The sequence below is a fragment of the Leopardus geoffroyi genome, chromosome C3, assembly GCF_018350155.1.
Source record: "Leopardus geoffroyi isolate Oge1 chromosome C3, O.geoffroyi_Oge1_pat1.0, whole genome shotgun sequence".
In the NCBI taxonomy this organism is placed as follows: domain Eukaryota; kingdom Metazoa; phylum Chordata; class Mammalia; order Carnivora; family Felidae; genus Leopardus; species Leopardus geoffroyi.
Window position 1 is genome coordinate 136,760,489 of NC_059338.1, and position 24,003 is coordinate 136,784,491.

Consider the following 24,003-nt stretch of genomic DNA (forward strand, 5'->3'; position numbering starts at 1 on the left):
TTGGATGAGTCAAATGGATTGTGCTTGACAAACCAGCAAAGGCTACCCATTTTTTCAGTAAAGTGGGAAGTGGTTATTTTGTCAAGTGTGATTTAGAATGACATATTCAAATGCGATTTAAAAAATCTATTTCACTATTCATATGTATTATCAGTAAAGAAAATTTAGCTTGGTGATGTCAAAACATAAAAGTGCATGCCCATGTGCACACTGCTGTCATTTTTCATGTGTTTTGAGGCTTTCATAATTCAATTCTTTGGATTCTGTATGACGAAAATAAAATTTCACCGAAGGTGTAACTTCTCAGTAACAGTAGACAATAATTTCCACCTACTAGGCATATTCAATTTCTCAACTTAAAAACACTCATTTAAAAACCAGTTCCAAGACCATGTATGTAGTTACCACCAAACTATTGTCAGAATAGAAATAAACAACTTTTCCTGCATGAATTAAGAAAAACTTTATTTAAAAAAAATATTTTTTCAATGTTTATTTAATTTTGAGAGACAGAGAGTGAGAGTGTGAGTAGGGAAAGGGCAGAGAGAGAGGGAGACACAGAATTCAAAGCAGGCTCTGAGCTGTCAGCACAGAGTCAGACGCAGGGCTTGAACCCACGAACCATGAGATCATTACCAGAGCCAAAGTCGGACGCCCAACCGATTGAGCCACCCAGGCGCCCCAAAAAACTTTATTGAAAATTATCCCTTTCAAGATAAGTAACATTACCTATCTCGTATTACGGTAACATCATTTGTGCCGTGGGCCAGGAGAATTGGATAAGAGAATAATGTTTAAATAATTTCTCTTTCAAACATGTCATTTCTTTTGAAGAAAACTGTAGACAATAATTAAGGTGGAAGTCAGTACTAATACCTTTTAGGAGTGTCTCACAGATGGTTCATTTCAAAGCATCAAATTCTATTTACCCAAAAAACCTAGTAAGGTAAACAATTCCCTTGGCAGCTACAGAAGACTCAAATGGCCTCATGGACTGCACTGATGTATCTATTTTGTCCCAGACATTTCAGAAATTTTGAGATAGTTCACTTATCTAAGGTTTCAGAAAGCAAGACTTTCCAGAATAAGTGAAAGGGGCTCACTGTACAATAATAATTAAAACAATACTAGCTTTCAATTAACATATCAATGTGTTGTGCATGAAGAGGCAATTTCCAAGCACACAATAAAACAAAGCTCTGTTGCCTCCTTAAGGGTAAACATCCTTATCACTCCTTCCCCCTAAGAGATCCAGAGGCCTAACAAAAGGTGTGAGCTTAACAGCTCTTTTCTTTTGTAGAAAATAGTATAAAAAACACTCTCTGGGTCTGAGATACACTGGTGGTTTGACCTTGGACGAGTCACTTAATTCCTAGTCTGTTTCCGTAACTATAAATGGAGTCGACAATACCTGGTATCGTATTACAGGATTGGTGCCAGAATGAAATGATATATGTGAACGTATTATGTAAACTATAAAGCAACAGTAATCGGAAGTTAGTTATTATTTTATATAATACTGGCCTAAACTTTCCTGCTATGTCCCGTCTGCAATATGGGTACATATCTAGATCTGAATGCCTAACCGTCGCTTGCTGGCTGTGTGAACCTAAGGAAGTCACTTCCTTTTGGGCATGTTTTCTAACAAGGTTTTTATGAAGAGCAAATATAATGTGTACGTAAAGATTGAGGCAGAAATATATTAAGAACTTAATAAATGATAGCTATTATTAATTTTGAAGAGAGGATCGTAAGTAAATTATATCTAGTTAAAAGCCTTTGCATGTATATACAACTCTACACGCATCCAAAGTACTGTTATTTGTACTGTAAACTGCAAAGACGTACAGGGAACTAGGAAACAAATGGCGCCTCAGTGACCCTCAATACAGAACGGGAATAAGGCAGAGAAGGGGACTTCGGCGCCTCAGTAGCTTGGAATAGCGGTAGGAATGAGAGAAGTATGGCAGAAAAAAAGACCTTAACAAATACTCCGAGAATCAATTCATTGTTTACCCCCCGCCCCCCTCCCTTCTCTCTTACGACCTCCGGCCTAGATTAGGCCATTTCATTCAACTTCCCAGCCCGCTATGCCGCTGGACATTTATTTACTGTACCTTCTTCACTGAGAGCCTTTCAATTCCCCTCCCCTTCTATGAGTCGTGAACTTCAGACCCTCGGCTTCCGACACCCATTCCCTTTAATTCTGTTTTTTACCAAGCTTCCCTGTATCCTTCTCTCCGCCTAAGGGGGAAGTGAGGCTGAACGCACCGCAGGGCATCCTAGGAAATGTGGTCTCTCATTCTCTTTTGCTTGAGCCCCAGAGTGAGGAAGACGACAAAGAAGATCCAGTTAAAACTACAACTCCCGGCAAGCAACACGAATGACGCTCTCCTTTCTGCCCCCCCTTCCTATTGCCTTCCTCTTCCTCCTCTCCGCGGGTGCTGAACCGCATGGCCTCACGGTATTGTAGTTCTTTGCGGACCCAAAATCCTAGCATTCAATGGCCCGGAGAGAGGCTGCAAGACTCTAATTCCCAGAGGGCAGAGCGGTAGCTGCGCCTGCGCACTCCCAGTGAGGGCGTGTATGTCTGTGTGTCTGAGGGAGAGAGAGAGCGAGAGTGAGTGAGTGTGAGTGCTGGGTAGGGTGGTGGCCGTTACGTTCGGGGCAACGGCTACGGCAGTGGAGAAGTAAGAAGAGAAACAACGTCCGGCGCTTCCGCCTTCGCTTAGGAGGAGGAGGAGCTGGTAGGGAAAGGAAAGTGATTCGTCCTGGGCCTGGACTAGACAGAGTCGGGCCGGTGGGTGTCTGGGCTATGAGCCTTTGAGGGTCGCTTGGGACGCGGAGCGAGACACGAGAGCCGAGAGGTATGTCTCAGCCGCCGCCGCCGCCTCCGCTGCCGCCGCCACCTCCTCCCCCTGAGGCTCCGCAGACTCCGCCGTCCCTGGCGGCGGCGGCGGCGGCGGCTCCTCCGGGGGGGCTCTCGAAACGGAGAGACCGGAGAATCCTCTCTGGGAGCTGCCCGGATCCGAAGTGCCAGGCGCGTCTGTTCTTCCCGGCCTCCGGTTCTGTCAGCATCGAGTGTACCGAGTGCGGACAGCGGCACGAGCAGCAACAGCTGCTGGGGGTGGAGGAGGTGACCGACCCGGACGTAGTGCTACACAACCTGCTGCGGAACGCGCTGCTTGGGGTGACAGGGGCACCCAAGAAGAACACGGAACTGGTAAAGGTGATGGGCCTTTCTAACTACCACTGCAAATTGTTGTCGCCCATATTAGCTCGCTATGGAATGGATAAACAGACAGGCAGGGCTAAGCTTCTCCGGGACATGAACCAGGGCGAACTGTTCGATTGCGCTTTGCTAGGTGACCGCGCCTTCCTCATCGAACCAGAGCATGTTAACACAGTGGGCTATGGCAAGGACCGCTCCGGAAGCCTCCTGTATTTGCATGACACACTTGAGGACATCAAGCGGGCCAATAAAAGCCAGGAATGCCTCATTCCAGTTCATGTGGACGGGGATGGACACTGCTTGGTGCATGCTGTGTCCCGTGCTCTAGTAGGCCGGGAGCTCTTCTGGCATGCCTTGAGAGAGAATCTTAAACAGCACTTTCAGCAGCACCTGGCCCAATATCAAGCCCTGTTCCATGACTTCATTGATGCCGCTGAATGGGAGGATATTATCAATGAGTGTGACCCTCTGTTTGTACCACCTGAGGGTGTTCCCTTGGGCCTGAGGAACATCCACATATTTGGCCTTGCCAATGTATTACATCGCCCTATTATTCTGCTAGATTCTCTCAGTGGCATGAGAAGCTCTGGTGATTATTCAGCCACCTTTCTGCCTGGGCTCATCCCTGCAGAGAAGTGCACAGGGAGAGATGGTCATTTGAACAAACCAATCTGTATTGCATGGAGTAGCTCTGGTAGAAACCATTATATCCCCTTGGTAGGCATAAAAGGGGCTGCTTTGCCCAAATTGCCTATGAATTTGTTGCCTAAAGCATGGGGTGTGCCTCAGGACCTTATTAAAAAGTACATTAAACTTGAGGAGGATGGTGGTTGTGTTATTGGAGGAGACAGAAGTTTGCAGGATAAATACTTACTTAGGCTTGTGGCTGCTATGGAAGAAGTCTTTATGGACAAACACGGTATCCATCCTAGTTTGGTTGCTGATGTCCATCAGTATTTCTACAGGAGGACTGGGGTGATAGGAGTTCAGCCTGAAGAAGTTACAGCAGCTGCTAAAAAAGCAGTAATGGATAATCGCCTTCACAAATGTTTGCTCTGTGGTGCCCTTTCTGAACTTCATGTTCCTCCAGAGTGGTTGGCTCCAGGAGGGAAACTGTATAACCTGGCAAAAAGTACTCATGGACAGCTGAGGCCTGACAAAAATTATAGCTTTCCCTTGAACAATTTAGTTTGCTCATATGATTCAGTGAAAGATGTTCTGGTACCAGACTATGGATTGAGTAACCTGACAGCCTGTAATTGGTGCCATGGCACATCTGTGCGAAGGGTCAGAGGAGATGGGTCTATTGTGTATTTGGATGGGGACAGAACTAATTCTAGGTCCACTGGTGGCAAATGTGGTTGTGGATTCAAACATTTTTGGGATGGTAAAGAGTATGACAATCTACCAGAAGCTTTTCCTATTACTTTGGAATGGGGTGGAAGAGTGGTCAGAGAAACAGTATATTGGTTCCAGTATGAAAGTGATTCATCTTTGAATAGTAATGTTTATGATGTTGCAATGAAACTTGTTACCAAGCACTTTCCAGGTGAATTTGGGAGTGAAATCCTAGTTCAGAAAGTTGTCCATACTATACTGCATCAGACTGCCAAAAAGAATCCCGATGATTATACTCCTGTAAATATAGATGGTGCTCACGCCCAAAGAGTTGGAGATGTACAAGGACAAGAGTCAGAGTCTCAGCTCCCAACTAAAATTATTCTTACTGGACAGAAAACAAAAACTTTGCACAAGGAGGAGTTAAACATGAGTAAAACTGAAAGAACTATTCAACAGAATATTACGGAACAGGCTGCTGTAATGCAGAAACGGAAAACAGAGAAGTTAAAACAAGAACAAAAAGGGCAACCCAGGACTGTTTCTCCTAGTACCATTCGTGATGGTCCGTCCTCTGCACCTGCTACCCCTACCAAGGCTCCATATTCACCAACAACTTCAAAGGAAAAGAAGATCCGAATAACAACTAATGATGGACGACAGTCCATGGTTACACTTAAATCTTCAACAACCTTTTTTGAACTTCAAGAAAGCATAGCCAGAGAATTTAACATTCCTCCATATTTACAGTGTATTCGATATGGCTTTCCTCCTAAAGAGTTAATGCCACCCCAGGCAGGAATGGAAAAGGAGCCGGTTCCTTTACAGCATGGTGACAGAATTACAATAGAGATTCTAAAAAGTAAAGCGGAAGGTGGTCAGTCTGCTGCAGCACACTCTGCCCACACTGTGAAACAAGAAGAGATTGCTGTTACTGGTAAACTATCCAAGGAACTTCAGGAGCAAGCTGACAAAGAAATGTACTCCTTGTGTCTTTTAGCAACATTAATGGGTAAGATCATTTTAACTCAGATGGTATTTCTTAATTGTGAATATTTTTCTGTTGTCTTCATGAAAAACAATCTGTGATCATTATAAAAACGATTTGATTATATAAATATTTTAGGAAGAGATTATTTTCTTCCTCCTAAATAGATGGATGTTAGCATGATTCTCCATTGAGTAAACATTAGGACAACTAAGAAAGTGAAAGTAGTCCATTAACTGTCACCAGATTATTTAAATATAACTTATTCTCATATTTTTTTAATAGCTTATAATGTATCTATTTAAAGTCTTTTAAAATATTTTCCCCCCAGGGCTGTATTGAGCCTGGTCACTTTGTCCCTTTTCATTTATTTTAAAATTTTCTTTTCCTGCATGTCATGTGATTTCAGGACTTCCTGTTTGATGAATTGCAGTTTCTGGTGTTTATATTCTCACTGCACTCCCACCTAATAGTCTCTGTCCTCCATTTCCTGTTCTTCCTTTCCTAGTTCATCACATTTTTATTTGTACATTAGGATTTGTGTTTAAGTAATTTCCTTGCTCAGTGACTCTTTGCTTTCAAACATATTGTACTATTATAACTCATGAGAAATACAAGAAACAGAGGTGGATGTTAATGTGTTTCTTAAGAAGCATTTCTTTTTAATAATTCAGCATAAATTAAAAATATCAACCAAATATGTAAACTAAAGCTTTAGATGATTTGGGATATGATCCAATGGTGCACTTTTTACATTATTTTTATTTGCTTACTCTTTGTTTTTAAATCACTGTTAATATGCTTTACTAAGGCTTAAAGTAGAGTTAAAATTTATATTACATATTAGAAGAGCCTTATTTTTGCTGAGATTAGAGTTTTTAACTAGAAAAGTGATCTGGGTTTTGATTCTGTTTTCTAAGAGTACTAAGTATCAGTGAGTTGGGCCTTGACCTACCAAAATAAAGATTATTCCTGGCTTGTTAAATTTGGGGGCCTAGAAGTTAATAGGAGATCTAAAAGCCCTGTACACATTAATAACTTGATATTGATATTGTAGATTTTATTTTGGCAGACATAGCCATCAAATCGGGGGATATGTCAAGAAATGTACTAGGCACTTTGTGTATTTCTATCTCTTAGAGTTTTTAGTTTCTTAGAGACTGCATGAAATATAGGAAAGATTGTGTGATCTTTGGAGTCAGAAAGACCTAGAATTTGAACCTTGGCTCCACTACTTATTAACTTAGTGATTCAGGCAAGCTGCTTAACTCCCCGATACTTCAGTTGCCTCTTTACAAAATGCCTTTTGTGGTTGATACACAGGGCAACAGTAAAATCCTCCTAGAACTGTGAAAATCAAATAACATCAGCAAAGAATGGATAAAATTAGATACATGCAGAAGGTAGTTTAAAAACTGGCAATCTCCCAGGTCAAAAACAGGAAAAGAAAAGGTCTTCCTCAGTAGAAGATGAACTCTTGAGAATGTGGCTCATTTCTTATCTAACCTTGGATGCTCAGTACCTAGTATAGTGCCCAGCAGGTTGTAGGCACTCTGAATGTTTTTGATTGGATTAAATAGATGACATTAACATGTCTAAAGAAAGGCTGTGTCAGCAGAAATGGAATGGATGGTCAGCATTGAACATTGAAAAAGAGTTGAAAAGCAGAATTTGGCACTGTTTATACACTACTGTACAAAGGGAAAAGATACATCATCTGGGGTTCATGAAAATTCTGGTAACTAGAAAGATAATCTCTAGGGGCTGGAATATTTGATCAGTCCTCACCATGGCCTGGCTGAAAGAACTGTATCTGTTTAGGGATTCTGTATTCATCAAGTATTCTGATCATTCATTTAACTTCCTAAGTATTGATGTACAGGTGAGAGCATACCTGTAGTCTTCACTTAGAAGACTGTGTTCTCCATTGTAGATAAATAAATTGGCAAGGGTGAGATTATGATCAGTACTGTAAAAGTCTGATTAGCATAATAATATATTTTATAATGAAAATTAGTAAAATGTAGTTCTGGTTTATAATTGGTCACTTTTTGAGTTTAGTTTGAGGTTTCTCAACCTGAATATCTGAGTACTAGACTGTTGACTGCAATGAGTTCAGTAAGGTAGTGTCTTCTTGTTATGATCCCTTTCCTCTTTATCTCCAACATTTATGTTGCTTCCCTTCTCAATACGCAAATCTCTTTAAATCTTCTATTCCCAACACAAAATTTGAGCATAAAAAGAGTGTTTTGCTAATTTCATAGTGTAGCACTTGAGAGACTTTCTGCTGGTAGTGTACTAAAACACTGCGTGGCCTGTATTAGTCCCTGTATTAAACATTAGTTTTTTTACCTCTAATTTTCTTATAACTGTATTTGAATTATGCAGAAGACATTCTTAATAAAAACTGATGTGTTGGTAAAAATGTCAGTTTGGGGATAGTTATATATACACACAACCTTATGTAAAGAGTGCTGGAGAACTATTGATGTTTAGTTTGGAGAGGACTGGAAAATGGAAAATGACAGGGCTTATTTATAAAATTGCAAATTTCAAAATGCAGAAATTACTTTGTGAATTACCAGATGTGAACTGAGCTGTTATGAAAATAGTTCATCAAGCATTATGCTGTTTGAATTGTTGGCTCCTTCTCATTTAGGTGTAGGCTTAAATACCACCTTAGGCTTTCTCCTGACTATGTTTTCTAAGGGTTTGAGAGACCTTTGCTAACCACTCTAAGTAGGCCCCCTCTCTCATGGTACCCAGTTCATTTCTCTTATAGCACCTATTACAGGCTTCCATTATCTTATTTGTTGGTTTACTTATTCATTTGCTTACCCCACCGTATTTATTATAAACTACTCAAAGGCGGAGATAGTAGTCTATACATGAATTTATACTATCATACTTTGAAGATTAAGTTAAACATTGATTCTGTTCCTTTCTGTGCTTAGCTACTTTGATATTTTTTATTTTCCTTCATATTTTTCAGTTATAAGATAATATTTTTAAAATTTCAAAGAATTTAAGTGTGTATAAAGTAAAATATGATAGTTGCCTGTAACATTTTTACTCCCCAGAGACTCTGTGTGTGTGTGTGTGTGTGTGTGTGTGTGTGTGTGTGTGTGTGATAAATACATCATTTAATGCCAGTGATGCTGCTAAAAGTTGTATGGGCTGCATATACTTCAGGGATTCAGTATAAGGAGAAAAACAGGCATGCCTTTTTTAGAAATGGTTTTGACTACTGATAAAGTAGATACATTTTTAGATGGGAGGATCTGCAAGAAGGGTGGAGTGATGGCAATGGTTCTTTCAGCTAATGAATACCCTTAGGAGTATTTCTAGTAGAAACAGTCCCATGTTCCTAGTTTAAATTTACATTTTGGCCAGTTTATTTTATGGTCATAGATATTGGAGTTCAGAGTTAATGTTTAGTACCTTTGGGCATCTTTAAAAATATAAAGGGGGGGCATTTAAAAATATATTTCATTTCATTACTCAGCCATAAAAAAAGAACGAGATCTTGCCGTTTGCAACAATATGGATGGACCTAGAGGGTATTATGCTAAGTAAAATAAGACAGAGTAAGACAAATACCATATGATTTTACATGTATGCAGAATCTAAAAAACAAAACAAAAAAGCAGAAACAGACCCATAAATACAGAAAACAAACTGATGGTCGTGGGGATGGGAAGTGGGCCAAATGGGTGAAGGGGCATGGGAGGTACAGTCTTCTAGTTGCAGAATGAAAAAGTCATGGGGATGAAAGTGAAAGCCTAGGGACTATAGTCAGCGGTATTGTAATAGTGTATGGTGGTAGCTACACTTATGTTGAGTGTAGCATAACCTATAGAGTTGTCAAATCATGGTGTTATACACCTGAAACTAATGTAACATTGTGTGTCAATTATGCCTCAATAAAAACACATAAATAAATTTCATATAGGTGTTAGATTTTAAAATTTGCTCACTTTATAAATTGCAAAGTAGAAACTTCAAATTGCCTTTTTAAAAATCTAGTTAGAAAATTAGAATGATGGGGGTGCCTGTGTGGCTCAGTCTGTTGAGCGTCTGACTCTTTATTTCAACTCAGGTCATGATCCTGGGGTTGTAGGATTGAACCCCACATTGTTTAGTGTGGAGCCTGCTTGGGGTTCTCTCTCTCTGTCCCTCTGCCCCTCTTCCCCAAATAAAAAAAAGATTGGAATGATGAGCTTAAAGCCCACTTTTAACCCCATGATTTTATTAGTAGTAAAAGTTAGAAAAATGAAAATTTTAAAAATGTTTCATTTTAACATGCTTTTTAAAAATTAAATATTGCTTCTTAAGGAGGAAAAAAGTCAGATAAACCAAAAGAAAAACCATCTGTAATATCACTGCCATATATAACTTAGATAGGAGAACTGAAGATTTTTAGGAGGAAGACAAAGTTTGGACAGAGATTATTGATGGTGATACAGACTTTTTTCTACATTTATACATACACACAATATGTTGAATATAAATATTTTACTGTTCACTGTGGAGAAACAAATGAATTATAAAGTAAAATTGGGGCACCTGGGTGGCTCAGTTGGTTAAGCATCCGGCTCTTCGGACTTTAGCTAAGGTCATGATCTCACAGTTTGTGAGTTCGAGCCCCACATTGGGCTCTGCACTGACAGCATGGAGCCTGCTTGGGATTCTCTCTCTGTCCCTCTTTCTCTGCCCCTCCCTTGCTTGTGTGCTCTCTTTCTCTTTCTCTCAAAATAAATAAATTTTAAAAAAATGTTTAATAAAATAAAAGTAAAATTAATTGAGGACTAACAATATGAATTAATACAATATTTGTTCAATGTTTTACCAAGCTTTTCCTATTCTCCAAGAGTTTGCTTTCTAATGAAATGGTAGAAAGATAATTCTTTCCCTTTTTTGTAAGATTACTCTTAGTAACTTTCAAATAGACAATACAGTATTAACTATAGTCACCATGCTGTACTTTACATTCCCATGACTTATTTATTTGATAACTGGAAGTTTGTACCTAAAAGTCTTTTCCTTTGTTTTTGCTGTGATTTTTTTTATTAGATTCATGAAGAGGTATAGATGGTTCCATTAGTTATATTTTATCAGTATTGACACTGAAGAACAGTTATCATGGTGCTGCTTCAGTTAAGTTTTTCTGAACTTATTTGAGGCACTGTTAAAAGGAAAAACGTCATTTATACTGTTCATTCATGTACATTCATTCAATGAATGTTAAGAATGATACTGTCTACCTAGCACCGTGCCAGGCCCTGGAAATAGAAAGTCAGATAGACTAGTGACCTTTTCCTGACTTTGAAAGGCTAGTCTAGAAGGGGAAACAGAAAAATACACTAAATTACCCTGTAGTGTGATGAGGGCTGTGGTACTTATATACATAGGAGTAGCAAGGAAGGTACCTACCTATCCACCACTCTGAAGAATGCTAGAGAAAGTGACACCTAAATTGAGTTTTAAAGAATATATAGCAATTATTGGCCATTGGGAACCAGAGAGCATTTTGGTGGTGTTGCTTTGTAAAACTCAAGTTAGGGTATGATGTGAGATGTGGGATAGGAGAGAATGCAAGGATTACTCTTATCTGCCATGAAAAAGGAGCTTGGACTTTACCTTATGTATTTTGGGGAACCATTAAAGGTGCAACTCTGAAGGTATTATGGAGGAGGGATTTGAGAACAAGATTGGAGGGAAAACCAGTTAAGGAGATGGTGGCAGTAATTCGAATAGGAGACAGGCCTGAACCAGGGCAATTGTAGAATTGATGGAGACAAATGCAGTGGAGAGCCATATGATGCTAATGGGGCTCTTGTGCAGAATGTCACAATCCATTTTTCCTGACCTCTAATTTCTTTTTTTGGTTCTATTGCCAACAAATGGAAGTATCTGTATACCAAAGGAAATAATTTGCCTACTTTTTCCTCCTAACCAGTTGTTGATGCCATGGATTTCTGTAAGAAAAGACTGCGGATAGTTCTGTCAAATTTGTAGTAACACAATTTGACCTCTGGTAGAGGTTTAATATCAATGGAAAGGGTAGGTCTAAGCTTTGGAATGATACACAGGATTCAAATCCTGGCTCTGCCACTTACTAGCTGTTTGATCTTGGGAGAATTGCTTAAACTCTGAGCTTGTTTCTTTTTCTGTAAAACAGGACTTAGTTGTGATGAGAAAATGAAACTGTAAAGTTCCAGCTCAAAGCTGGGTAGATAATAGAGGTTTTGATTTATTTTTCCTTCCCTTAAGCAACAGAGCATGCATACTCAGTGGGGCCACATATTGCTCTCAAAGGGGGTGAATTTGGTTCTTGGGAGATGGAGAGAGTAAAAAAAAACTTTAATGAATAAAATTCTGATGTAGTACATAGACAAACAGTATATCTGTATATCTGTAATATTCAAATGTAATGAAGGAGGCAGCATAGGAATATAGTGTCTTAAAAGGGTCCTTAGGAACAATTAAAAAAAAAGAAGGATCCTTAGAGGGACAGAATGAAAACAAGATTAATAACCACTCCAATAGAGTTCTAATTGGTTAGAGTTCCAGAATAGTTAAGGAATAGGAATAGTTAAGTTATGTAAAGCACTAAGAAATGTCATTTTTTTTTTTTACTAGTATTTAATGGTGGTCAATTCTGAAGAGTTCCCTAATTTGAGACCTGTTCAGACTTTTACCAAAAAAACTTAAGTGCTACCATTATAATTTTTTATGTTTTCCAAATAAATTGTATTCTGATATTTTATAAAATAGTACAAAGTAATATTGATAAGTAAATGAAAGGTTATCATAGAAATAATTCATCCAAATGAAGTCTAATGATAAATTCAGCAACCAGAACTTCTACTAGAAGTTATTAGCATTCTGTATTTGGGGATTTTATTAATATTAAAATTTTAAATTTGTATGCCCACCCTTAAATTTAGCCATTTTCTGGTAATACTGTATCATTAATGAATGAAGTGTTTGTGTGTAAGTAAATGTTCTATTCAACCGAAACTTTAAGTGCCTGGCCTTTTAAAATTTGCATACTTTAAACTGATGTACTGAATAACTTTAGCCAACTGCCATGCAAATTCCTATTCTTGTTTATAAATGTGGGAAGAGGTTAGAGCTCTGAGAGATTGCATGTACATAGTGATTAAGCCTCATCATCAGTAACCTCCATTCAAAACTCAGACCCAGTATAATCTTCTAGTAGGAAAAATAAAAACTTTTCTTTGTTAAGATTAACTTAAAAAATTCTGATCGTACATGTACATTATCAGATGAGAAAATAGTGAAAGTATAAGGAAACAAAAACAACCATTCCTGTAGTTACCGGAAGTAACTATTATGTTCTTTCCATTCTTTATTACCTTTTTGAACAGTGATTATCATTCTTAACTTTTTATTTGAAACTTCTTATTGAATAGTCACTGTCAAAGGATGTTCTTGAAAAAATATTTTTGTGAAATGGTGATTTGCTTGGGGACATTTTGTGGACTTCTAAAGGTTATTCTAAATCTCTTCAACAAGTCATTTCCCCTCTAAATTTCTATTTAAAAAAGTCAACTTTGGAACAACACAATACAGCATCAATTACTTATTTTCAGTCTACCTATAGACTTTTCTCCTAGCCTCTTCCATCTATTTTTGTTTAGTTTTAACATAAATATAGAATGTTCTGTATTCTACTTGTTAAAAATAAATATCTTCCTATCACTCTCTCTTTTGGTTTAGTTCAGTGTTGAGAAATACTTTACTTTGAGTTGGATTGAGTCTTCAGATATATTTTGTTTCATGTGCCCAGTATTGACTCATGCAATTTTAAAGACATTTTTGAATTAGTTTCTACACTTAAAAATAGGGAGAATTCACATGAAAAACCTAGCTTTCTGGCTTCTGAAAAGCCAGATGGTCTTAAAGCATTGGGCTTACACTCTGCTATGATAGCACTTGGCAGTCAGTGGCTGCCACCTTTAGATAGGTCATGGGTTTTCTAGTTTACTGCAGTCCCATCACTCCATATCATCTCCTTATGTTATTCCAAGCTGCATCACTTATTTAGGAGATCTACCTTGCAATCTCTGTTCAAGGTTAATCATTAAGCAACCCTGGGTGGAATTCTTTTGTTTGTTGCTAATACTGTTTGTTTTTATTTTACAGGAGAAGATGTATGGTCTTATGCAAAGGGGCTTCCTCACATGTTCCAGCAGGGTGGAGTGTTCTACAATATTATGAAGAAAACCATGGGTATAGTTAATATATGATTTTATTCTTAGATAATATCTCCATTTAAGCTATTATAAGATTAAGAAAGATCAGATAGTATTCTTCTAAAAGCTATTTCCAGGGCACCTGGGTGGCTCAGTTGGTTGAGCATCCGACTCTTGATTTTGGCTCAGGTCATGATCCCAGGGTCATGGGATCAAGCCTTTTGTTGAGCTATGTGACAGACGCTGAGCCTACTTAAGATTCTCTCTCTTTCTCTCTTCTCTGCCCCTCTCCCCTGCTCATGCTTGCTTTTTCTCTGAAACAAAAAAATTAAATAAAAATAAGGCTATTTCCAACATTTATTTTAGGTATATATTCTTCAGCAGTCTGCCTAATTAAAGTGGATTATTCTCTTGATATGGTCAGCTATATTTTCTGCTATAATATTACAAAAAGTCTCCTATCACTTTCTTGCTCCTATTTTCTCATTAAATTATGTATATGATTCTAAGGACAAATTGTGAAATTAGAAGCAGAATTGATTGTAATGCTAGTGACTTCCAGAACCAGATAATACAGTGTTGTTGTTGTTGTTGTTGTTGTTGTTGTGGTTGTTGTGTTTTGGCTATTCTTATGATATACCTCAGTGTTTTCTGGATTTTAAGAAATAGTTCATTTTATATATTTAACTTCTCATTGTATATGCATTGTTTGTAAAGATATATGCAAGTATGCAACTTCAGAGTTTTAAGGTCTTAAGAGAAATGTTGGCAGTGTGTGTGTGTGTGTTTGGATCTCACATGTTTTTTCAAAGGTTTGATGTGAATAATTTTGGCCCCAGACTTTATCACTCTGGCTTTTCTAATTTTTCCACCTACCGGACCTCTGTAGACATTAAGTGCACAGTCACTATTTAATAATTTTATCTCTTACACACTTTTTTTCCTTCTTACAAAAACAACCCAACTTGGCTGTTGTAGAAATGTTCAAACATATGTAAAAGTAGCAAGAATAATATAATGAACCCCTGTTAACCCACCACTTGTCTTCAGCAATTCTCAGTACATTTCTATTTACATCAACTGGACTATTTTAAAATAAATCCAGACATAATATAATTTCATCTGTAAGAACTTTAGTATGTATCTCTAAAAGTAAGAACTTTCCTTAAAAAATTACAATATATTATCACATATTAAAAATATGAAAAATAATTTTTAAAACATCACCAAATATCCAGTGAGTGTTTAAATTTCCTTGATTTTTGATTGTCTCCATTTTTTTTTTTTCTTTTATTTTATTTGAATCAGGGACCAAAGAATGGCTGGCTTCCTTCCTTTCTCCCTTGATCTTACTTCTTTCATTCCTTTCTTTCTAAGACAGGATTGTTGAAGCATATTTGCATATAGTAAAATTCACCCTTTGTAGGTATTCAGTGTAATATGAATTTTGACAAACATATACAGCCCAGTAGCCACCACCATAGTCAAGATACAGAACATTTCCATCATTCCAAAAAGTTGCCTTGTGCTCCGTTCTTTTTTTTTTTTTTTTTTTTTTAATTTTTTTTTTTCAACGTTTATTTATTTTGGGGACAGAGAGAGACAGAGCATGAACGGGGGAGGGGCAGAGAGAGAGGGAGACACAGAATCGGAAACCGGCTCCAGGCTCTGAGCCATCAGCCCAGAGCCTGACACGGGGCTCGAACTCACGGACCGCGAGATCGTGACCTGGCTGAAGTCGGACGCTTAACCGACTGCGCCACCCAGGTGCCCCGCCTTGTGCTCCGTTCTAATGAATCCCTTACCCCTACCCCTAGGCCCTGACAACCACTGATTTTATTTCTGTCTCTTTATGTTTGCTTTTTTCATTATTGCCATATAAATGGATTAATTTAATACAACCCTTTGTGTCTGGCTTCTTTGATTTAGCACAGGGGTTGGCAAACTACTGCTTGTGGGCCATATCAGGCCTGCTGCCCGTTGTGTATAAAGTTTTATCAGAACACAGCCAAAAGGAACACAGCCATACTCACATTGTCTATGGCTGCTTTCACACTACAATGGCAGAGTTGAATAGTTGTAACAGAGACTATATAGTCTGAAAACATAAAGTATTTACCATGTTGTTCCATTACAGGAAAAATTTGCCAATTTCTGTTTTAGCTTAATGCTTTTGAGATTCATCTATCTGGTTGCATATATTAGTAGTTCATTGTTTTTTATGCTGAGTAATACTCCATTGGACATGGATATGTCACATTTTTAAAAATCCATAACCAATTGAAGGACATTTGGATTATTTTCAGTTTTGGTCTACTATGGATAAGGTCACCATAAACATTTGTGAACGGGTCTTTGTGTGTGGACATATGTTTCACTTCCCTTTTGTAAATACCTATGAATGGGATTGCTGAGTCATATGGTAAGTGTATGTTTATCTTTATAAGAAGCTTCCAAACCATTTTCCAAAGTAGCGGGATCATTTTTTATTCCTACTAGCACTGCATTGGAGTTCCAGTTGCTCTGTATCTTTCTTTACCAACACTTGGTAGTATCAGTTTTTGTTTATAAAACGATTTTAATAGTACTATCTCATAGTGGTTTTAATTTGCATTTCCCTAATACCCAATGATGTTGACCATCTTCTCATATGCTTATTTGCTTCCTACTTCTTCCTTTGCTCATTTGTTTAAAATGTTTTATTTATTTTTGAGAGAGTGTGATTAGGGTAGGGGCAGAGAGAGTGGGACAGAGGATCGGAAGTGAGCTCTGCTCTGACACCAGTGGGCCCTATTGTGGGGCTCAAACTCATGAAATGTGAGATCATGACCTGAACCAAAGCCGGACGCTCAACTGACAGCCATCCAGGCACCCCATCCTTTGCTCATCTTTAAATTGGCTTGAATCTTTATTTTAAGTTGAGTTTTGAGAGTTCTTTATATATTCTGGGCACACATCATTTATCAGGTAAGTGTTCTGCAAATATTTTCTCCCAGTTTGTAATTGGTGTTCTCATTCTCTTAACAGTATCTTTTGAAGATCAGAGATTTCAATTTTGATAACCAATTTAACAATTTTTTTCTTTCATGATTTATACTTTTTGTGCCCTATCCAAACAATCCTTACCTAATCAAAGGTCACAAAATTTTTCTTCTATGTTTTCTTCTAGGGGTTTTTATAGTTTTAGGTTTTATATTTAGGTTTATGATCTATTTCAAGTTGATTTTTTTATATGTCACAAGGTATGAGTTGAGGTTCATTTTTTTATGTATGGACATCCAATTGTGCCAGCACTGTTTGTTGAAAACAGTATGCCTTGTCCATTGAATTACTTTGGTAGCTTCATCAAAAATCAACTGACCATGGGTTATACACTTGAAAAGGGTATATGCAAAATATAGCATCAGTAAAATTATTTTTAAAAATCAATTGGCCATGTATATGTGGGTCTGTTTTTAGATACTATTTTCTGATTTGTTGATCTATATGTCTCTCCTTTAACAAATACTGTAGTCTTCATTACAGTATCATTATAGTAATTCTTGAAATCAGTTGGTATGAGTCTTCCATTTTTATTCTTTTTTTTTTCTATTTTCTAAAAGTTTTAATTTAAATTCCAGTTGACATACAGTGTAATAATTAGTTTCAGGTATACAGTATAGTGATTCAACACTTCCATACAACACTTAGTGCTCATCACAACAAGTGCACTCCATAATGCCCAAACCTATTTAACTCATCCCCCACCCACCTCCCCTCCGGTAACCATTAGTTTGTTCTCTGTAGTTAAGAGTCTGTTTCTTGATTTGCCTCTCCCTCACCCCCCTTTTTTTCCCTTTGCTCATTTGTTTCTTAAATTCCACATGAGTGAAATCACATGGTATTTGTCTTTCTCTGACTTACTTTACTTAGCATAATACTTTTTTAGCTCTATGTCATTGCAAACATCTTTATTCTTTACCAAAAAAATTTTTTGGATATTTTAGGTGCTTTGCTTATCCATATAAATTTTAGAATCAACCTGTCAGTTTCTATAAAAAAAATCTGGGATTTTTACTGTGATTTGTTGACTATATAGATCAAATTGAGGATAATTGATATTTTTACATCAATTCTTCCTCATTTCATGAAAACTTTGTATTTCTCCATTTATTTAAGCGTTCTTTAATTTCTGTCATCAAAATTTTGTAATTTTCAGTATACAATTCTTGGAAATCCTAAATATTTCATGTTTTGGGAATGCTTGTAAAAGATGCTTTTTAAAAATTCCAGTTCCCTTTTGTTCTTTGCTAGTGCATAGAAAATTGATTTTTATGCATTGACCTTGTATCCCGTGACTTGCTAAATTCACATATTCTAGTAGCTTTTGATCAGATTCTATGGGATTGTCTATGTAGGTTATCATATCTTTTGCAAGTAAAAAAGTTATTTTTTTCCTTTTCAGTTAGTATGCCTTGTATTTCTTTCTCTTGCCTTATTGCACTGGCTATAAGTTCATTGTGGAATAGGAGTGGTGACAGCAGACATCCTTGCCTTGTTCCTGATCTTTGGGGGCAGGCATTAGCATTCAGCCTCTAGGTTTTTCAGGTTGAAGACATTCCTTTCAATTGGTAGTTTACTGAGAATTTATATTTTGAATGGATGTTGAATTTTATTAGGTGCTCTCTTCCTGCATCTATTGAGATGATCTTATGGTTTTTCTCTTTAGTTTATTGATAGGGTGAATTATATTGATTTTTGGATGTTGAGTCAACTTTGCGGCTGGATTCAAATCACTTATTTCATTGAGTGTTTTGTGACTTATGTGGGTACGCTGGCATGTAATTTTTTTTAATGTTTATTTATTTTGAGAGAGAGAGAGAGAAAGAGACAGAGAGCATAAGTTGGGGAGAGGCAGAGAGAATGGGAGAGAGATTCCCAAGCAGGCTCCACACTATCAGAGCAGAGCCCAACACAGGGCTTGATCCCATGAACCGAGAGTGACCTGAGCCAAAATCAAGAGAGACATTTGACCAACTGAGCCACCCAGATACCCCAGAATGTAGTTGTCTTGTAATGACCGTTTAATCAGGGTAATATTGGCTTCATAAAATAGAGTTGAGAAGTGTTTGTTTCTCTTTTGTTTTCAGGTAGATTTTGTAATAACTGATATTATTTCTTTTTTTTTCCCTTCAAATTTTTATTTAAATTCTAATCAGTTTACGTACAGTGCAGTATTGCTTTCAGGAGTAGAATTCAATGACTTATCACCTATGTACAACACCCAGTGCTTATCATAACAAGTGCCCTCCTTAATACCCATCACCCATCTCTTTCATTCCTCCCCACCTTCCTCCATCAGCCCTCAGTTCTTTATCATTAGGAGTCTCTTACAGTTTGTTTCCCTCTCTCTTTTTTTCTCTCCCTCCCATCCTTTCATCTCTTTTGTTCCTTAAATTCCATGTATGAGTTAAATCATAATGGTATTTGTCTTTCTCTCCCTGACTTACTTCACACTCTGGCTCCATCCATGTCATTGCAAATGGCAAGATTTCATTCTTTTTTATGACTGGATAATATTCCAGTGTGTGTGTGTGTGTGTGTGTGTGTGTGTGTGTGTGTGTGTGTGTGTTTACCACATTTTCTTCATCCATTCATCAGTTGGTGGACATTTGGGCTCTTTCCATAGTTTGGCTGTTGTTGATAATGCTGGTATAAACATTGGGGTGCCTGTACCCCTTTGAGTCTGTTTTTTTGTATCCTATAGATAAATACCTAGTAGTGTAATTACTGGATTGTAGGGTAGCTCTGTTTTTAACTTTTTGAGGAACCTCCATACTGTTTTCTAGAGGATATTATTTCTTTCTTAACTATTTGGTAGAATCCATCAATGAAGCCATCTGTGCTTGGAATTTTCTTTGCTGGACATTTTAAACTATGAATTTAATTTCTTTAATAGAGTCCTCTTAAGGTTATGTCTTTTTTCTTGAGTAAGCTTTGTTAGTTTTATTTTTCAATAAATCTATCCATTTCATCCAAGTTATCAATTTTATTGGCATAAAATTATTTATAATCTTCCCTTACTCTCTATTTAATATCTGTAAAGTCCCTAGCTCTTTCATTTTGATATAGGTAAATCTGTGCCTCTCTTGTTTGCTGGCCAATCCAGCTAATGGTTTATCAGTTTTATTGATCTTTTCAAAGAAACAGGTTTTGGTTTCACAGGTTTTCTCTATTTTTATTTTCTAATAAAGGTAGAATTATTTAAATGTAAAGCTATAAATTTCTCTCTTAACATCCTCCCCTCTTTTTTTAATCCTTTTCTTTTTAACTTTCCATTTTCACTTTATTCTACATCCTGAACTATATTGATACCAGCTAATAGTTTTTTTAAAAATTAGTATTTAATTAGGATTGATTATGGTGTTTTCAGTAATTAGGGTAAGTATGCAGTGTCTTTCATGCAACTGAAAGCAACTTCCCTCAGTTTTTTGTGTGTGGGAGGGAGGAGGTGGGTGATTGTGGGGATGACTCTTGATTATTTTCTGAATACTTATATGTTTCTGGTTTGAAATTATTTTTAATAATTTAAAATCTTAGCTGTAATGCTAAGACAATTTAATAAGAAAGAATAATATTTTCAACAAATGGTGCTGGGATAACTGGATAGTTACACACAGAAGAATGAAATTTGACCTCTACCTCACACCAAATGTATCCACCACCAGAGTATAGGAAGTAAAACTAGAAAACTCTTAGAAAAAAAACATAGGCCTAAAACTTCCTGACTTTGGATTTGGCAAAACCTTAGATATGACACCAAAAGTACAAGCAATGAAAGAAAAAAGTAGGAAAATAAAAAGCAAACTTTTGTGCTACAAAGGACACCATCAAGAAAGTGAAAAGACAGCCCACAGAATGGGAGAAAATTTTTGCAAATTATGTACCTGATAATAGATTTGCATCTAGAATATAAAGAACTCATCAGTAAAAAGGCAAATAAGTCAATTAAAAGATGGGCAAAATCTGAATAGATGTTTCTCCAAAGAAAATATATAAACAGCCAGTAAGTACATGAACTGATGTTCGGATGCTCAGCATCATTAACCAGAGAAATGCAAATCAAAACCACAACGAGGTAGTACTTCACACTCACTAGTATGGCTATAATTAAAGAGGCAGATAATAAGAACTATTGGCAAGGAGATGTAGAGAAACTGGAACCCTCGTACTGCTGGTAGGAATGTAAAATGGTACAGTGAGTTGGGAAAACAGTCTGACAGTTCCTCAAAATATTTAACATGGTTACAACCCAGCAATTCTACTCTTAGGTGTATAACCAAGAGAAATGAAACTTGTCCACACAAAACTTGTACACAGGTGGTCATAATAGCACTATTCATAACTGTCAAAAGTGGAAACAACCCAGTATTTCCATCAACTGATGAATGGATAAGTGAGATTTAGTATATTCATACAATGGAATATTATTTAGAAATAAAAAGGAATGAAGTACTGGTATGTACTATATCATGGATGAACCTTGAGAATATTATGTTACATGAAACAAGCCAGTCACAGTAGACCACACATTCTATTATTCCATTTATATGAAATATCAAGAATAGGCACACCTAGAGAGACAGAAATCAGTATTGCCTAGGGCTGGGAGTTAGGGAAAGGGGAGAAAATGAGAATGATTGCTAATGGGTTTGGGTTTCTTTTAAGTGTGATGAAAATGTTCTAAAAGTGATTGTGGTAACAGTTGCACAACTCTGTGAATATACAAAAAACCATTCAGTTGTACACTTAAAACGGGTGAATTGTATGTGAATTATTTCTCAATAGAGCCATTATAGTTTTTTAAACGTTACCGGTGTTACTTATCCTTATTAGGAAGTAGTTTAGAGCTCTGAAGTAAGAACATCTGATATCAAATTTTGGTTCTACCATTTACTCCCATTACTACTATTTTAAAAAAGTTTTTTTAAACTTTTTTTCTTAATTTATTAAGAGAGACAGGGAGGGAGGGAGGGAGGGAGGGAGAGAGAGAGAGAGAGAGAGAGAGAGAGAGAGAGAGAGAGAATCCCAAGCAGGCTTCGTGCTGTCAGTGCATAGGGCTGGAACTCACAAACCGTGAGATCATGATCGGAGCTGAAATCAAGAGTCTGAAACTTAACCTGCCGAGCCACCCAGGTGCCCCTACCTGTGTGACTTCTAAGTCTCAGTTTCTTCATTTGTAAGTGGATATTATAATCTAGAGATTGTTAGGATCAAATGAGATCCTGCACATGAAACAGTTAGCAAAGGGCCTGGCACCTAATAAATAATTAGCTAATGTTTGTTATTATTATTAGAATTTCAGCTGGCATTTGCAGAATAATTAAAATTCTTTTGACTACAACAGCCATTTGAAATGGGTCATTGTCAGAAAATTATTTTACTGTTCAAAATACAATTCTAATATTTGTGGCAAAGTTTTACCTCTTTTTTTTTTTAATTAATTAATTTAAGTTATCTCTACACCCCACGTGGGGTTTGAACTCACGATCCTGAGATCAAGAGTCGCATGCTCCTCCAACCAAGCCAGCTAGGTGCCTCTGATCTCTCCTTTTTTTAGGACAGATTTATGTGGCAAATCATTGTTATTATCTGGTGGTCAAAGAATCAAAGTATATCAAGCCCTCCTCACCCCAAAATTTACAACCATATCCTCCAAAAATTGGAACATACTTCTCTTACTTTTTTCAAATTCACTCTAACAAATAGATGGTTATATCTACATTTGAACAGGAATATTTCCCAATTTAATTAACCAGACTGTTAATGTCCCTAGTCTTTATATTTGGATAGATATTTTAAAATTCATTTGTTTAAGGGGTGCCTGGATGGCTCAGTCGGTTGAACATCTGACTCTTGGTTTAAGTTCAGGTCATGATCTCACGGTTCGTGGGTTTGAACTCTCCATTGGGCTCCATGCTGACAGTGAGGAGACTACTTGGGATTCTTCTCTGCCTCTCTCAGCCCCTCCCTCTCTCTCTTTCTCCCTCTCTCAAAATAAATGAATTTAAAAAAAAAATTAAAGTTAATTTGCTTAAAGTATAGTAATTTTCCATGCAGGTCTTTATATAGAGATAAATGCAGACATGAACGAAAAATTTAGTTTTAAAACTTGTACAGGTATCTTTTTAATGTGTTTGAACTTTGTGAAAATGGACATTGAAAATTGTGCTGTATACATTCTCTGTGATTTGCTTCTTTTATGCAACACTTTTTCAGATTCGTTCATGTTGATGGATTCAACTACATTCATGTTCACTGCCACATAGTATTCTATTGTATCATTTTAATATTATTCATCTACTGTTCTGATGCATTTTGGGTTTTTTGGTATAAGGAAGAATGTAGCTATAAACATTAGTATACACATTTTTTGGTGTATCCAGTGTGATGGAATTGTTGATATGTGATATAGGAACTTTAATACACTTTGATTCTTAAAATTCAAAGGACTATATAAGTTATATAAAATGTAAATGATTATGCCTAAAGGGGTCACAACCCTTAACATATTTGCAGTGACTTTTTAATACAATTAAAAAATTTTTAATAATATAAAGATTTAGAAAATACAGAAATGGGAAACATCACCTATAATTTTTAAATATTTATCTTATACATATATGTTTTGGCCAGATTGTAATTATAGTACTTAGATTTGTTTCCTGCTATTCATGCACATTTAACTATATATATGAAACATCATAGGTTTCTTATTTATGTCAGTTATTAATAGCCTGATATTACTTCCATTAGGGAGATAGACCATAATTTTCTTAGCCATTCTCTTCTTGTTGAAAGCTTATTTAGATTGTTTCTGGTATTTTGTTATAAAAAATACTGTGATGAACATGTGTGGGACTATGATTCTTTCCAGGGAGGGTCAAGGAAAAGCATCACAATAGCAGCCTGGAAACAATTACAAAACCTTTTTCGATCTAACAGAGGAATTAAAACTATTGACTGACTGATTAATATTAGGCAGTCTGTGGTATATGCTTTACATCTTTTTTCATTTAATCCTCAAATCAGTGAAATGAGTAGTATGCCCATCATATATTTACCTGATTGTATTATAATGATCTGTTTGTATCTGTCTCCTAAGAATTACATTTTATTTGAATCTTCAGGGTCTGTTTTAGTTCCTGGCACATAGTGAGACTCAATAGATGTTATCTACTGAA

The 24,003-nt window shown here is 36.7% G+C and overlaps 1 protein-coding gene and 1 long non-coding RNA gene across 2 annotated transcripts in view; one reads left to right on the plus strand and one right to left on the minus strand.

Annotated features, from left to right (window-relative positions):
- LOC123586123 overlaps positions 1-2,265 on the minus strand; it is a 28,640-nt gene extending 26,375 nt beyond the window's left edge. The window contains exon 1 of the long non-coding RNA XR_006706610.1: positions 2,118-2,265. This is a non-coding gene — a long non-coding RNA (uncharacterized LOC123586123). The remainder of the gene's footprint in view (positions 1-2,117) is intronic.
- A 155-nt stretch (positions 2,266-2,420) lies between these two features.
- VCPIP1 (valosin containing protein interacting protein 1) overlaps positions 2,421-24,003 on the plus strand; it is a 30,206-nt gene continuing 8,623 nt past the window's right edge. Inside the window, exons 1-2 of the mRNA XM_045455038.1 lie at positions 2,421-5,582; positions 13,731-13,817. Coding sequence (XP_045310994.1) covers positions 2,870-5,582; positions 13,731-13,817 — 2,800 coding nt within the window. The 5' untranslated portion in view covers positions 2,421-2,869. The remainder of the gene's footprint in view (positions 5,583-13,730; positions 13,818-24,003) is intronic.